The following is a 16369-nucleotide window of genomic DNA, read 5'->3' on the forward strand; positions in this document are numbered from 1 at the left end:
TTCTTATATCTAACCTTGGTCTCCAAGTGTGACCTTGACCTTAGACCTAGGGACCTGGTTCTTGAGCATGACACTCCATCTCATGGTGGTGAACATTTGTGCCAAGTTACGTCAAAATCCCTCTATGCATGAAGAAGAAATGCTCCTGACAAAGTTGTCATTCTTGTATCGTTTGACCTCTGTGACTTTGACCTTAGACCTAGAGACCTGGTTCTTGTGCCTGACACTCTGACTCATGATGGTGAACAATTATGCCAAGTTAGATTAAAGTCCCTCTATGGATGAAAAAGATATGCTCTGGACAAAGTTTGAGGACGATGCCCACCCGCCCTCCTGCACGCCAGGGGTGTTCTCACAATACGTCACGTTTTTCAAATGGGCGTATAAAAAGCAATAGGCATAAGTATTCTCCAGTTAATAAGTGGAAACGTTTTGCAAACCCAGAGCTCATGTGACCTTGTCCTTTGATTTACTGACCCCGAAAACAGTTGGGGTTATCTACTGATAACAGGCAATCATCCTATGAACAGGCAATCATCCTTTGACCATGGTAGGTCCAAGCATTTTTCTAGTTATTAAGTGGAAACACAATGTCACTACTGACTAACAGACAGACAGGACAGACAGACAATGAGCAAAAGAAATATATCTTCTTATCCTCATGAAATCGTTATTTTTGTGAATGACTTAATTTGCTGGATTTCATGCTTATATCAATCAACAAACTTAATCCCAACACATCTTAAAAATTCCCATATACTTTTTATCTTCAAAATTTGAAATACATGAACATGATGAACAATGAAATATAAAATTTTCTGTCAAACACTCTTTTTTCAATTTCTTCTTAATTTTGACAGTGTGGACAAAAAGTTTACAATGTGGAGTCTAGACTACCGAAAGAACCAAATGAATATTATTATCCTTCATTACATTGATCTCACACTTAGAATGGCTACCACTGCTACAAGAATGTATTTAATAAACAAGAGGGTCATGATACTTACTCTTTTCACCCCAGGGGCATAATTTGAACAATTTTGGTAGAGGACTACTGGACAATGCATCATACCAAATATCAAAAGCATAGGTTGTATGGTTTCAGACAAAAAGATTTTTAAAGTTTTTTCCTATATAAGTCTATATAAAACTTGGAACCCCCAGGGCAGGGCCTCTTTTCACCCCAGGGGTACAATTTTAACAATTTTGGTTGAGGACCATAAGACAATGCTACAAACCAAATATCAAACGTCTATGTGTTGTGATTTCAGACGAAGATTTTTAAAAAAAAATTTCATATATAAGTCTATGTAAAACTTGGGACCCCCAGGGCGGGGCCGTATTTGACCCTAGAGGGATAATTTGAATAATAATTGGACGTCGGACATTGAGCGGTCACAATAGCTCACCATGAGCCTTTGGCTCAGGTGAGCTAAAAACAAACCCATTATTAAGACCACTTTCTTAAAAAAAACTTTGCTGGCCTTTATAGCAAAATTCAAATGAACATTTAGCTATAATATCAAGAATATGAGGCAACATTCTGTTTAAAATATTGGATTCTGTTGAACAACATTCATCTACTACACATGCCTTTCCCAAAACATAGATAAAGCGAAGAACTAACTCCAGAAATATACTTTTTACTTCAAAACTAACATGTTTCGTCGATTGGACTTCATCAGAGTATAATAACAAAACAGTATCCCCTCACAGAAAGTACGACGTCAATGACGACGTCAAAAGACGTTACCCATTTTGGCGTAATATTCACATATAGTATAGGATCAAAAATAGATACTTATTTCCCAAAACAGTAATTCTTGCCTTATATAGTCATTTTCATTAGTTTATGTATTGAATTTTAAGTCACATCAACACAATTTAAGTCATATGGCTTTCTCCCAGCTTTATATGGTGAAAACTTCAGCTGCAATTCCAGACTTTATTTCAGGCATGAGCTGATCCATGGGCAGGACACCTGACCTTCAATAAGCCAGCTAAATGACTTCCTCACATGACAAAATTTAATTTCTCATGCCAAATTTTTGACTAAAAGTGGTGAAAGGCTAGTGATTCAAAGTCAGTTACTTTAACAGTTTGGCTCAGGAGGCCATCTGATCTATGGCTAGTATTGTAGTACTTTTAAACACTTGCACCTTACCTCATCAGACTGCGGTGATGGACCAGGTTCAAGCACCAGACGACTTCCCTGGGTTATACCAGCATCAAATATTGACTGTTCTTCATGTACTGAAATTATCACAGAAACTAGAGCTGCTTTTGAGAAAAGCTCATGTCTCCAACAACTGCCTAATCATCTGAATAGAAGTATATGAGTGAACCATGCACCAAAACCTCAACTGCCTAATTATCTGACATGATTAAATCTTGGGACATAAATGAACCATATACTACTATTCACATTAGTAGTATATGGGTCCTTTATGTCCCAAGACCTGCGCGATTTTTGGTAATTCAAGGGCCATAATTCTTAAGTGCCTGGGCCGATTTGGCTAGTTATTGAACTTGGCCGAGGACTTATTGGCAAACACATTTTTTTGAAGTTTGGTGAAGATTTGATCTTAGAGTGTGGACAAGATTTGTGACAGACGGACACACAGACAGACAGACAGACAGAATTTCTTCAAACATTGGATATTGAAGGACAGTCATCTAAGAAACAAAGATATGCTGATCATAGACTTTACTTACAGGGTTGCCTTAAGCCGAGAGTATCATGGTCAATTCTTAACCTCCCACCATCAGGAATAGTTTCAAGATGCAATTTTGTCATTACAATCCCTTTCAGCTCTGATACAGTCTGAAACAAAAGTTTGTATAAATATAACTGAAAAAAAAAAATCATTCTTATTTCTAATAATTAATGCCAATGATGATGCCACACTGACCTATTCATATAGACCAAGACGTAGTACTGGTACTTTAATATTCATCTAACATTTTATTTAAGGCAAAAATTTAGAATGAAAATAACTTATTGCAGAACTGCGCTTTAAATTATCTGAACATCATGAATCAATTATATGCCGCACAAAACTTGCTACCTTCAGAAACTATTTTGTTAAAGTATCAACTCTTTGTCATGTTTGAAACAACTGAAATACACTGCTGTTATACATGTTTCATTTCTTCAATCAATTGAAACTACGAAAACAGCAGCTGCAGGTAATCTGTCATTTGATCAGTTTTTTTTTTTGTTGCTTTATATTCTAAATTATCACACATATTTTCAATCTCTGATTATTTACAAGAGCTACTGAAACATCAATATTTATCCAAACTGACAATAAAATTCATATCTTGTATGTATTGTCACTTATGGTGTCATTTCAATACTACTGTTGATAATGTAACTGTGGCTTAGGTCTTAGACAATGTGTATTTTGTCTTCCATTTTTGTTTCATGCTGGAAAGTTGTCAGTGACTGACGTGCAAAAAGAAAGTTAGAACATTTGGAGGTAAATGAAAACAGTTATATAACTAAAACCCTTATCAAACGAACAGGAACAAAACATGTCATAAGTTTCTAATGAATGCCTGAAAGCAGACTGATCATGTCTGTAGATAAAGTTTATATGAGTTAGGTTCCTCATCTGTGGTTTTGACCCTGAAGGTACAGACCTGAGTCTTCCTGATGACATACCTTCTCATGATGCTTAACATTTATGTAAAGTTTCATTTAAATCCCTTGAACTGCTTACAAGTTAAAGGTCTCTGCTTAGAAACAAGCTGTTAAAGGTCTCTGCTTAGAAACAAGCTAACTAATGATGTTATTACTATAAGCCTAATGTTAGGGGTAAAATAGTTTTGGACATTCTCACTTTACCTAATGCTTGTAAAATTTTTACTTACAATTGTTCTGTCGACTTCAACTTTGGTGGTTGGATGCTCTAAGGTGCCTTTGCTAAGCTCAACACATCTGTTTTCCACCTGAACAACAAACTTGCAACTGTATATAGTGCTTGACACACTCTCTTCTGAGATACCTGACCTGAAACACAGTTTACTCAAATATCACAGACAAGAATGGTGTAGTAGCACCTGTAGTAAATAGTGATATGAGCCACGCCATGGGAAAACCAACATAGTGGGTTTGCGACCAGCATGGATCCAGACCAGCCTGCGTATCCGCGCAGTCTGGTCAGGATCCATGCTGTTCGCTAACAGTTTCTCCAATTCCAATAGGCTTTAAAAGCAAACAGCATGGATCCTGACCAGACTGCGCGGATGCGCAGGCTGGTCTGGATCCATGCTGGTCGCAAAGCCACTATGTTGGTTTTCTCATGGCGCGGCTCATATTATACTTCTATTCAAACTCCTGTAAATATTTTCTCCCAAACAGATGAACTTGTCTAAAACATAAAAACAAACACCTAAAATGGTACTCTATCAAAGTAAATGAAATTAGTGATTTTTACTACTAGTCAAAATGGAAAAGGGATTTACCTCAGAAATAATATACATGACAGATTTTAACATATAATATATTAAGCACCTATGGAGGCATAATTCAGACAAGTATGTTCATGGAACACATGTTAAAATGAATTTTGTCATCCAAAACAGTGTACATTTATGAAGCGCAAGCCACTCGATCAATTTATTGTTCTAGTCGACAATTATCATCATTGATAGAGATTTACTACATACTGCATACATGTACCAATATGATATTTATATCAACACTTCTCTAAAGTAGTTTTTATAGATACCCTTTTTCAGCTGTATCCTCCGCTAGCAGCTGGTCCCCATCTTTTATCTGTAACTCCGCTAGGCAGGAATTCTCTTCTTTGTTAGTCAAAGGAACCATCTTCACTTCTGAATCTAAATTCAGACATGTTAAACAACCTCTCACATGTATTAAAAAGTACTTCTAGAAAAACTAGACTTCTGTATTCATCTTCTCTAGTATCTCTGGAATCTGGCATACTGGACAAGAACTTTTGGTATGATCTCCTTACAATATTCAGAGGGTGCATGAAATTGCAGAAAAATCAGTATGACAGTATATAACAAAAGCTATTTTAGATTTCTTACCTTTACCATATATTCTCTTTAGTCTGAGGTTTTTAACTTGTATCCTTATTATATCACAGATGGCAGTTTTGATATTATGTAAGGTCAGAGCCTTGGAGTAGCCTCTACTAAACTGCAGGCCGTCACCATATATCACAGTTATATAGACTGGTTCCTGGTCTATACCAGTAGGGACCAGCATTCCATTAAGCTTAAAATCAAAACCATTCGTTTATTAATACAATGAATAAATTTTTTCTTCAGATACAGTTAATGAACCATTAGCCTGCTATATTTTCTAAAATGGACTGGTCCTTCATTCAATTTAGTTAATACCATTTAATATTCGAAGGAGTATTCACTGAAAATTAACAGACTGAATAGCGAACAGTGCAGACTATGATCAGCCTGCATATCATCATGGTCTGCACTGGTCGCAAAGGCAGAATCACTCTGCCAGCAGGCTAAAGGTTAACATAACCTGTGTTCTAAGAATAAAATTTGAAAGTGGAAGTCTTTAAAGTTAGTTTCTGTTCACAACTGGTTTTAACTAAAGGGTTGTCTGTAAGTTATCAGAAAAAAAAAGAGCTGCCTATACGCCTGTTTAACTATTTTGAAGACATTATCACAACGACGAAATTGTTCAAAAAAGAGCTATAATTTGTATAAATTTCACCCAAAAATTATCTAACATGGCTACCTGAGTACACCTATTGATTCTGAAACCTTGTGTGAAGTTTTCAATCAGATTTATTTATGCAATAACCTGACCTGGGTACAAAATCATCACTCAAGTGAATAGAACTGATCTTGCTGTTCTCTGAATAGTCAAGCTCAACATAATGTATAAATAAATGAATTTTGAATGACTCACCGACTCTCCATCCCAAACAAAGAGCTTTGAGCCATCTTGTACATCAAAATGCTTTACAAGTAGGTCCTCACTTTCTAAAAACAAATACAATTGACTATATTACATAAAGGGAAAGGCAAAATTTTTGTAATATAACCTTTACTCTGCTAATTTTCTATATAACAGACTTGTCTATCAATCAAATTAGGCAGTATCATTTATTATTCAAAGGGGTGTTCACTGAAAATTTACGGACTGAATAGCAAACAGTGCAGAATATGATCAGCCTGCATGGATATGCAGGCTGATCTTACTGTCCACTGGTCGCAGAGGCAGAACCACTTGCTGCTAGAAGACTAAAGATTAATGCCGAAAGAAATAAAACAAGTTATTTCCAGACTAACGCATGGCATGTGTCATATTCAACTCCCAGCATCCAGTCTAGGTCAATACTACTGAAAACAGTATCACTTCAATCAAATTACCAAGAAGTAAACACTATTTAGGATATCACTGGTGTACTGACTCCCTATACTGACAGATTCTACAAAATTAATGAAATGTACATATACTATAAAACATATTGCTTAAGCTATGAGTGTATAAGACCTTTCAACTTTCCAGAATAAACATATTGAGAAAAATGCCCATGTTCTATAGTGGCAATGTCTTTTGACAAATGAAATATTTTAATTTGAACGACTGATAGCCAGATGACAGATGGTGAGTAATCACAATGGCTCACCCAGAGCATTTGTGCTCACATAAGCTGAAAAGAATCATTAAAAATACTGTAATTTCCACTTCAATTTTAATCATACCTTGAATACTGTCATATATATGGCCTCCAGCAGGTAACTCCTTGAACTTGGCTATTCTAAACTGATCACAGGGGAGATATTCCATGCCCAACTGAAAATATAGTGCATCCTCTGTTTACTACACCTTCTCGAAACTAAGGTTGATATTTTCTTTCACAGTAGACAAAAACCTTGGTATATTCTGAATAAATAAACTTCTCTTGAGCAACAACCTCTGTACAATGCATGCATTGCAGTAAGCTCAATAATTATATAATTCCATTATATACAAATAAGAGTCTAGTCAGTTTATACAATTTTATAACCAAGACTGACCTTTCTTTCCTTAAATTTCTTACATTTTGCACCATTTTCAAGCTAAAATAGTAGTCCATAAGCCACACATTTATTTAAAATATGCTCCACAAATAAAAGATGCTTGAAGAGGCAACTAGGGCTATCACTAAAGGCAACATGGGAAAATGTAATGTTATTATCATGTCACCTGGGTTGTAAACTATACAGGTTCTCCTATATCAGGCTAACAACCGATGCTAGTTTTATAAAAATCCTTCCTGTGGTCAAGAATTTAGAGATCAGACAAAAATTTAAGCTATCTGATATTTGACCTCTGTGGCTTTGACCTTGAAACTAATGACCAGGGTTGTGAAGTCTGCATGTTGTCTGGATGAGGTTAACAGTTGATTCCTGTTTTATGAAAATCCTCCCAGTGGTTAAGAAGATATGGAGCTAAGATTCAGCAATTGACCTTTAACACGCAACCTTGACCTTGGACTTAGTGACCTGGGTTGTGAGCTTGGCACTACGTCTTGGTGAGGAAAACATAGTTTATGAAAATTTTGTTCAGGCACTAGCGAAGTTAAGGCATTTGACCTTTGACCTCCAAGTGTGACCTTACTCTGTCTGATAATGAAAAAGGAAATGGACAGTAGATATTTTTGCATCTATAGACATATGTACAAACAAGATTACATCTTAATCCTTACCTTGCTCCTTTCCAAATTTGGAGGGTACATAAGATACAAGGAAAAGAATACGCAATTTACGACCGAAATACATATGAACTTTCGAAATAATTTACCTCCATTACCGCCTCGTACAGCTGTGTAGTTGTATTTCTCTGATCTATAATAAGTTCTTGCCATGATAACATCCCATCTCGAGGTTTGAGGGCACCCTCTCTATACTGGTAACATCGCGAGAAATGTATCTGCAGTGTTAACTTATTCATCTCAATGTCATACTGTTTCCTGTAGAAAATTAAAAGAATGTCAAACAATTCTAACAGCTTTTAAAGATGCGATGATATTCCGTGAGTATAACTGTTTGCAAGAAGTCACACAACCTTGAAAATTTATGTTTACATGTTTCATTAAGTGATTGTTTTTATAAAATGTTTCTATCATCGATAGATTCTGACAATCTGTCAATGCCTCTAAATGAGCAAAATCAAGCGTTATATTACCACTCTTGAGATGGAATTGACATTTTATTTATTACTGTGCATGTCAAAAGATTCTAAATGAGAAGGAATAGTGGCAAATCAACTACTAATGTTTAAAATCAATATAGAATATTTAATAGTCCAAAATCCAGAAAGAAAGCTATTTGGACATACATGATAATCTAACTGTATTAATATTCAAAGACCATGCTATTTTGTTCAGATGTATTAACTTGGAAGCATTGAGTGATTCCCATGACTACATTAATGTTATAGTAACAACGGTTTAACAAGTATCATACCTTTCCTCATCAAGTAGTGAGTTTTCTGTCATCATTTCTGTGATAAGATTCTCGGACATGCAATATGTCTTGCATTCATAAGCTACAAAACGTAAAAAAATAATTCTGTAACAAGTTAATAGCGGGAATCACACACTATCAGGCTTTCCACTGACCATATCATTTCTAAATTTGAAATCACATTAAAAATAGGATAGATTCATAGGGCTGTCAAGTTTCACTTAAAAAAGCTTCCAGTGCAATTTCTACTCGTAATGAACAGTTAACACCATTAACACCAAAGAGCCATGAAACATGTCCTTCAAGGTATTTGTTTGGAGACTCCACTACAGCAACTTTTACAGTACATTTTTACTCCACTAGAGTGCTTTAGACCTTTGTTGACTCAACTAGACTATGACAGTCTATCGTTTTTTTGATTCCACTACAGTGCCTATGACCTTTGTTGACTCAACTAGACTATGACAGTCTATCGTTTTTTTGATTCCACTACAGTGCCTATGACCACTGTTGACTCAATTAGACTATGAGAGTCTATCGTTTTTTGATTCCACTACAGTGCCTATGACCTTTGTTGACTAAACTAGACTATGACAGTGTACCATTTCTGACTCCACTTGAGTGTCTATAACAGCGTACCTTTGTTGACCCACTGGAGTGTCTATGACAGCTTACTTTTGTTGAATCCATTATAATGTCTACGACAGCATACCTTTTTTTAGCTCTGCTGGCGTGTCTATGACAGCCTACCTTTATTAGCTCTGCTGGAATGTCTATGACAGCCTTCCTTTGATAGACTATAGGGTCCACAACAGCATACCTGTATTAGCTCTGCTCAAGTGTCTATGACAGTCTTCCTTTGATAGATCCACTACAGTGTCTACGACAGCATACCTGTATTAGCTCTGCTGGAGTGCTATGACAGCCTACCTTTGCTGGCTCCACTGGAGTGTCTATGACAGCCTACCTTTGCTGGCTCCACTGGAGTGTCTATGACAGCCTACCTTTGCTGGCTCCACTGGAGTGTCTATGACAGCCTACCATTGCTGGCTCCACTGGAGTGTCTTTGACAGCCTACCTTTGCTAGCTCCACTGAAGTGTCTATGACAGCTTATCAGTGCTGGCTCCACTGGAGTGTCTACGACAGCCTACCTTTGCTGGCTCCACTGGAGTGTCTATGACAGGCTACCTTTGCTGGCTCCACTGGAGTGTCTATGACAGCTTACCTTTGCTGGCTCCATTGAAGAGTCTATGATAGCTTACTTTTGCTGGCTCCACTGGAGTGTCTATGACAGCCAACCTTTGCTTGCTCCGCTGGAGTGTCTATGACAGCCTACCTTTGCTGGCTCCACTGGAGTGTCTATGACAGCTTGCTTTTGCTGGCTCCACTGGAGTGTCTATGACAGCCAACCTTTGCTGGCTCCATTGAAGAGTCTATGATAGCTTACTTTTGCTGGCTCCACTGGAGTGTTTATGACAGATTACCTTTGCTGGCTCCACTGGAGTGTCTATGATAGCCTACCTTTGCTGGCTCCACCGGAGTGCCTATGACAGCCTACCTTTGCTGGCTCTACTGACAGCATACATATGTCGACTCCACCGTTGTGTTCATGACAGCATACCTTTGTTGACTCCACTACTGTGTCTATGACTTTGTTGCCTTTGTTGATTCCACTTGTCTATGACAACATACCTTTGCTGGCTCCGCTAGACTGTCTATGCAGTGTATCTTTGTATACTCCAATAATCTATGACAATTTATCTTTGTTGACTCCAACAATGTCTATGACAGCGACATTTTGCTGGCTCCACTAGCGTGTCTATGACAATGTACCTTTGTTTGCTTCACTAGATATGCTATGACAATATAACTTTTGTGACTACACTAGCCTATCATATGTGAATGACAATTTCATGATTATGTGAGACAACTTTAGACTTAAAAGATTTTTAACTTGGTATACTTAAGACTTTTTCAATCAGAAAGTAAATCAGTTGGAAAAGCAATAAAATAAGATAAAACTAGAAAATGCTTTTGTAAAAAAGCGCATGTCTCCCCCAATGCAAAGTCCTATCAGCACGAAGTCAATAGGGATCAGGAGCGAAAGTCAGAGACACTGATGGTTGGCTGCAATAGGGATCATCTACTTGGCATGTCCAGTCATCCCGCTAAATTTCAACACTAGTGGCCTAGTGGTTCTCAAGTCACTGTTCAGGCTCCTGTGACCTTGACCTTTGATCAAGTGACCTCAAAATAAATAGGGGTCATCTACTCTGCATGTCCAATCATCCTATTAAGTTTCAACATTGTAGGTCAAGTGGTTCTCAAGTAATTTCCAAAAAATGATTTTACATGAACAGGCCACTGTGACCTTGACCTTTACTAGACTGACCCAAAAATCAATAGGGGTCATCTACTCTGCATGTTTAATCATCCTATGAAGTTTCAACATTCTGGGTCAAGTGGTTCTCAAGTTATTGATCGGAACTGGTTATCAATGTTCAGGCCCCTGTGACCTTGACCTTTAACGGAGTGACCCCAAAAACAATAAGGGTCATTTACTCTGCATGAACAATCATGCTATGAAGTTTCAACATTCTGGGTCGAGAGGTTCTCAAGTTATTGAATGGAAATGGTTTTCCATGTTCAGGCCCCTGTGGCCTTGACCTTTAATACAGTGACCCTAAAATCGTTAGATTTCATCTACTCTGCATGACCAATTATCCTACTAAGTTTCATCATTCTGGGTCAAGTGGTTCTCAAGTTACTGACCAGAAATGGTTTTCACTGTTCGGGCCCCTGTGACCTTGACCTTTAATGGAGTGACCCCAAAATCGATAGGGGTCATCTACTTTGCATGTACAATCATCCTATGAAGTTTCAACATTCTGGGTCCAGTGGTTCTCTAGTTATTGATCAGAAATGGTTTTCAAAGTTCAGGCCCCTGTGACCTTGACCTTTGACGGAGTGACCCCAAAAACGATAGGGGTCGTCTACTCTTTATGACCAATCATCCTATCAAGTTTCAACATTCTGGGTGAGGTGGTTCTCTAGTTATTGATTGGAAATGGTTTTCAATGTTCAGGCCCCTGTGACCTTGATCTTTGACGGAGTGACCCCAAAATCAATAGGGGTCATCTACTCTTCATGACCAATCATCCTATGAAGTTTCAACATTCTGGGTCATGTGGTTCTCTAGTTATTGATCGGAAATGCTTTTCAATGTTCAGGCCCCTGTGACCTTGACCTTTGACGGAGTGACCCCAAAATCAATAGGGGTCATCTACTCTTCATGACCAATCATCCTATGAAGTTTCAACATTCTGGGTCAAGTGCTTCTCTAGTTATTGATCGGAAATGGTTTTCAATGTTCAGGCCCTTTGACGGAGTGACCCCAAAATCAATAGGGGTCATCTACTCTTCATGACCAATCATCCTATGAAGTTTCAACATTCTGGGTCAAGTGCTTCTCTAGTTATTGATCGGAAATGGTTTTCAATGTTCAGGCCCCTGTGACCTTGACCTTTGACGGAGTGACCCCAAAAACAATAGGGGTCGTCTACTCCAGCAGCCCTACAACCCTATGAAGTTTGTAGGTTCTAGGTCAAATGGTTCTCCAGTTATTGCTCGGAAATGAAGTGTGACGTACGGACGGACGGACGGACAGGGCAATAACAATATGTCTCCTGGGGGAGACATAATTCTAGGACAGCCGTACCTTTGTTAGGTCTAACAAGAGACTTCTTCCTATAGAACAGCATGTAGGCACTCTCCCTGCCTGAGAACTGTTTCTCTATCGCTTTCTCATATATCGGATGTACATGTGAGTCATTAAAATCAAACCAGGCTTTACCAGGGTTTGGCTTCTCTGAAAGCCTGCAAAAATAAATAATATTCTGTCAAACCTGTATACAATGATCCCATCTGGGAGTGCCAAAACGTGATTTATTTACAGGTTTTCTTTCCTCATACATCAATTACCGGTACACTGGAAATGTTAACAATATCTTGAAAATGTTGAGATTAAACAATGAAATTGTTGAAAGTACATGAAAAATGATGAAAACTGCAATGTTTAAATTACACGGAAAATAATGAAAATACATTTGAAATGATAAAATACACCTGAAAAGTTAATTCTATGCTGGAAATGTTGAAAATACACACTAGAAATGATGAAAATACACTAGAAAGGTTTTTAAAAATAGGCTGGAAATGTTAATAATGACCTGGAAATATAAAAATTACAAATTTCTGTTTCTTTTAGAAAAATATTTAGGTTGAGAAGCTGTATTAACCCTACACTGTATTTTAAAATGATAAAAAAAATTACCCGTTTCTTTTCTTCACATTCCTTGAATCACCCTGATCATTTCTGTCACTCCCAGAATTCCTAGCACATTTATCACATGTTTTATCACATGACTTATCACTGGACTGGTTCTGCTGTTTATCTGGTTCCCTGTTTTCATCACTAGCTTTATTTTTATTTTTATCACATGTGCATTCACTAGTAGAAGGAACAGGTTGAGTCTTTGCAGGACTGTTTTGTGTTTCACTGTTTGGTCCATATGTTTGCAGAGATACATGCTTGTGTACAGGATCAAATATAAACTTGTCGTTGTACTTTGTTAAGAACTGGAAAAAACAGAGGTATCAATATAAATACTTGTCCAATATTTACCCAAAAATCAGTATTTATAGACGTCATCATTGCAAAAGACATCCAGAATGTACAAAATAGTTGTCTTGGTGACCCAGATATGCATTTCACCGTCAAATGGATATAAATACAGAACTTCTTTTATCATGTTTCTTTGTTTTAAAGTCATTAACCAGCTAAATTTCTGACAACTTCCCCCACATAAACCTAAGTGGTAAAAGATAAATAAACTTAGAATAATGTCAAGTCAAACACTCTGAAGAACATACATCTAGCTTCCCGTAATAAGCATATAATCCTGTAAAGTCAGATATTGTTTGGAGGCAGAAAGTTTGCTATATTATAAATCAGACTTGTTTTACATGGTAGAATGTTCACCATATATGGGAAACTCATGAGAAATTGATGGCTATTTATAGCAACAATAACACTTTTGGGAGTATTTTTTTGCAAACAGACATTTAGCAAATATAGCAAAAGTAAATCCCACACAATTTCTTCTGATTTTACTTAACTTACTTTTGTAATTGCGCCATATTTTCCCTTGAATCTTTTATTCCAAGATAAACCAGTCTGTTTGAGTATTTCCTGTCCCAGTTTGTCTACTGACATTCCCTTATTCTTCTCTCTGCTCAGTATGACTTGTACAAGGTCTATAGGAGAATCACACTCTATAAAGTCAACGGTACCAGTAAATGGATCAGTCGGCACAATAATCTCCTCCTCTTCCTGTAACAGCCAAATAGATTGTAAACAGTTAAGAACTAAAATGTCTTTTTTTCATTTGAGCTTGTCATGTAAAACTGAAGAAGTTTATATCATATGGTCACTTTTCGAGATTTACTGGTGCTGTTTTAGGAATTATTTCTGGCATGGCTGGGCATCGGGTAAGATTGGATTACAGGAACCCATGGTCATCTGCAAGTCAGTTAAATGTATTCTTGCTCACAGCTTGTCTCTAGCCTACAGAACCGAGGGACATATGATTTGTATTAAAAGAACTTAACTGTTCAGTCATACATGCCATCTCAGTTAATTCGTTTGTTTTGGGTTTAACGCCATTTTTCAACAGTATTTCAGTTATCTCAAAGTAAAACAATATTGCACATAATATTATGCAAAATATCAACTTTCAGTATTAGTTTAGGTATGTGCACCAGCAATAAAATCTAAGCAATTAAATGCCACAAGACTTTCACAAGTGATCAAATAATGACTTTGCAAATAACTTACAGGAGTAACCCATTGCCCAAGACCATCAATATCTCTGACGTAAGCATGGTAATGCCCGCCTCCAGCTCCACCTATATGAATCACAACTGAGAATAGTTCATACTCTAGGTCCTTCCCGTCTGCTGCCTGAAACAACAAACAAAAGCTATGTACATAGAACAATGCCACAAAATTCTCCACCAAACATACTGTCAGATGACATTACATATCTTTTAACCTGTCATGTTTGCAAGCCTTGAAAATTATAATTCAAAGGCCCTTCTATGAGACCTTGTCTTACAAGCAGTCTAACTTACAGTTGATATAGGTAAAAGACCTTCTAATAACAAGTCTGCACTGTTATTTTTTAAGTGTGAACTCGATATAATATATGAATTTTCTGACAGACCTGCTTGAGCAATTATGTTTATTAAGAGCAAATTATCTTGTAGTAAGAGATAACCTATAGTAAGAGACCTATTTTTTGGCCTCCCTTAAGTGGTCTCCTTATTTAAGTTGTACTGTCTATGCGTATGTGAGTATAATATATATCTATTTCTTGCTGCATGGTGAGACCTTTTAGAGACAAAGGTAAATTCAATCTTAGCAGAAACATAATCTTGTAAGACTTAGAAGTCCAGTGCTATAACCATGTATCTCTAACGGCTGTCAATACAAATACATTTCTACTGTCAAAAACTATCAGCTAATGAAAAAATGAACAACATTGCCTTCTTCTTGTTTATTCTCCTTCATTTATTCACAAGTATATATATAAGCATGTCAGATCTTACATTTTCACAGTAAGGTTGCATGTTGACTGTGTGGGGAAACGAGAATTTTCCAGTCTCCTTGAATCGCTCCATTTTCCCAAAATCAAAGCTGAATCGTAGCAGCGATATAGTGAGAATGGATGGTAAACTTCTTAACTTAGCACCCTGTAATCAAAGAAAACATATATACACAATGTGGAACATTAAACATTTCATTATAGTTACAGATATTTGACAGCAATTTGAGCATGTGTTAACAGTATTTTAGAAATATGACAATGCAAAGGTTACTTTTACAGTATGATGAAGAATAAATGACAATACATGATAAATTCTCCAAAAGGACAGTTACAAATCTTTTTGGGAAGTACATGTTAGTCAAAAATTTTCTCTTCAGTATATTAACCTTGAGCGATGGTAAAACATGCATGATTTTAAAGCTTCAAGCTCATATTCTTGCATGCTTTACACCTTGTGAAAACTTTGCTGGAATTCTTTGCAAACATTCATTTGCATAATGTTTAAAATGAATGGCTACTTTCACAAAAAGATTGATGAAATCACAGAAAGACAGGAAATAAATTAATTTTGTTTTGTTTTACAATGTCATGTGAGATAAAAAAAAGTCTTTCACTCAATCTTAAACTAAATGAACAAACTGCCATTTCACTTCAAACAAGAGTGCAAGAATGTCACAATATACGCCCGTCACAGCAAATTTCTTTACTCTAGCACCTGTATTTGCAAATGGAATTTTAACTTTGTGGTTGTTTAGTAATAACTAAGTGTTTTGTTTTTCTAAGTCCACAAAAAAACTCCTTACCAGGTAGAGATACCTTAAAATACACCTAAAATTGGAAAGTAACATCTATGTTGTACCACAGAAAAGTGGTCTTGGTTTTTCCCTACGGTCAATTATAAAAAAGTTACAATATTAGTTATTTATAGTAACAACTAAGGGAAGTTAATCTTAAAAAAAAAAAAAAAAAAAAAAAAAATAAAAAAATAAAAAAAAAAATTGTAAGTCCTCACGAAAATCTTTACCAGGTAGAAACTGGTCAAAATACACCTCAAAATTGGATGTAGCATGCATATTGTACTACAGAAAAGTGGTCTCGATTTTTCCCTATGACTAGTAATGAAAAAGTTACAATATAAGCTATTTATAGTAACAACAAAGGGAAGTAATTCGAAAGAAGGGAACTGCGCATGACACTTCGTCTCATGATGGTGTATAATTGTGTCATGTTACATCAAAAT

At 36.6% G+C, this 16369-nt stretch overlaps 2 protein-coding genes across 5 annotated transcripts in view; one reads left to right on the forward strand and one right to left on the reverse strand.

Annotated features, from left to right (window-relative positions):
* LOC123533021 (uncharacterized) overlaps positions 1–16369 on the forward strand; it is a 203610-nt gene that overhangs the window by 148619 nt on the left and 38622 nt on the right. The gene's annotated exons all lie outside the window — the stretch shown is intronic.
* The window catches only part of LOC123530863 (ubiquitin carboxyl-terminal hydrolase 40-like), a 45471-nt gene that overhangs the window by 12413 nt on the left and 16689 nt on the right, over positions 1–16369 (reverse strand). For all 4 annotated transcript variants that reach the window (XM_053517097.1, XM_053517096.1, XM_053517094.1 and 1 more), the window contains 14 exons: positions 15131–15274; positions 14358–14483; positions 13644–13853; positions 12795–13099; positions 12180–12337; positions 8461–8542; positions 7796–7964; positions 6715–6805; positions 5915–5988; positions 5062–5251; positions 4737–4848; positions 3877–4015; positions 2716–2824; positions 2165–2253 (listed from right to left, as the gene is read on the reverse strand). In XM_053517097.1, coding sequence (XP_053373072.1) covers positions 2165–2253; positions 2716–2824; positions 3877–4015; positions 4737–4848; positions 5062–5251; positions 5915–5988; positions 6715–6805; positions 7796–7964; positions 8461–8542; positions 12180–12337; positions 12795–13099; positions 13644–13853; positions 14358–14483; positions 15131–15274 — 1998 coding nt within the window. The remainder of the gene's footprint in view (positions 1–2164; positions 2254–2715; positions 2825–3876; positions 4016–4736; positions 4849–5061; positions 5252–5914; positions 5989–6714; positions 6806–7795; positions 7965–8460; positions 8543–12179; positions 12338–12794; positions 13100–13643; positions 13854–14357; positions 14484–15130; positions 15275–16369) is intronic.

This window comes from Mercenaria mercenaria, chromosome 11 (assembly GCF_021730395.1).
Source record: "Mercenaria mercenaria strain notata chromosome 11, MADL_Memer_1, whole genome shotgun sequence".
Classification (NCBI taxonomy): Eukaryota; Metazoa; Mollusca; class Bivalvia; order Venerida; family Veneridae; genus Mercenaria; species Mercenaria mercenaria.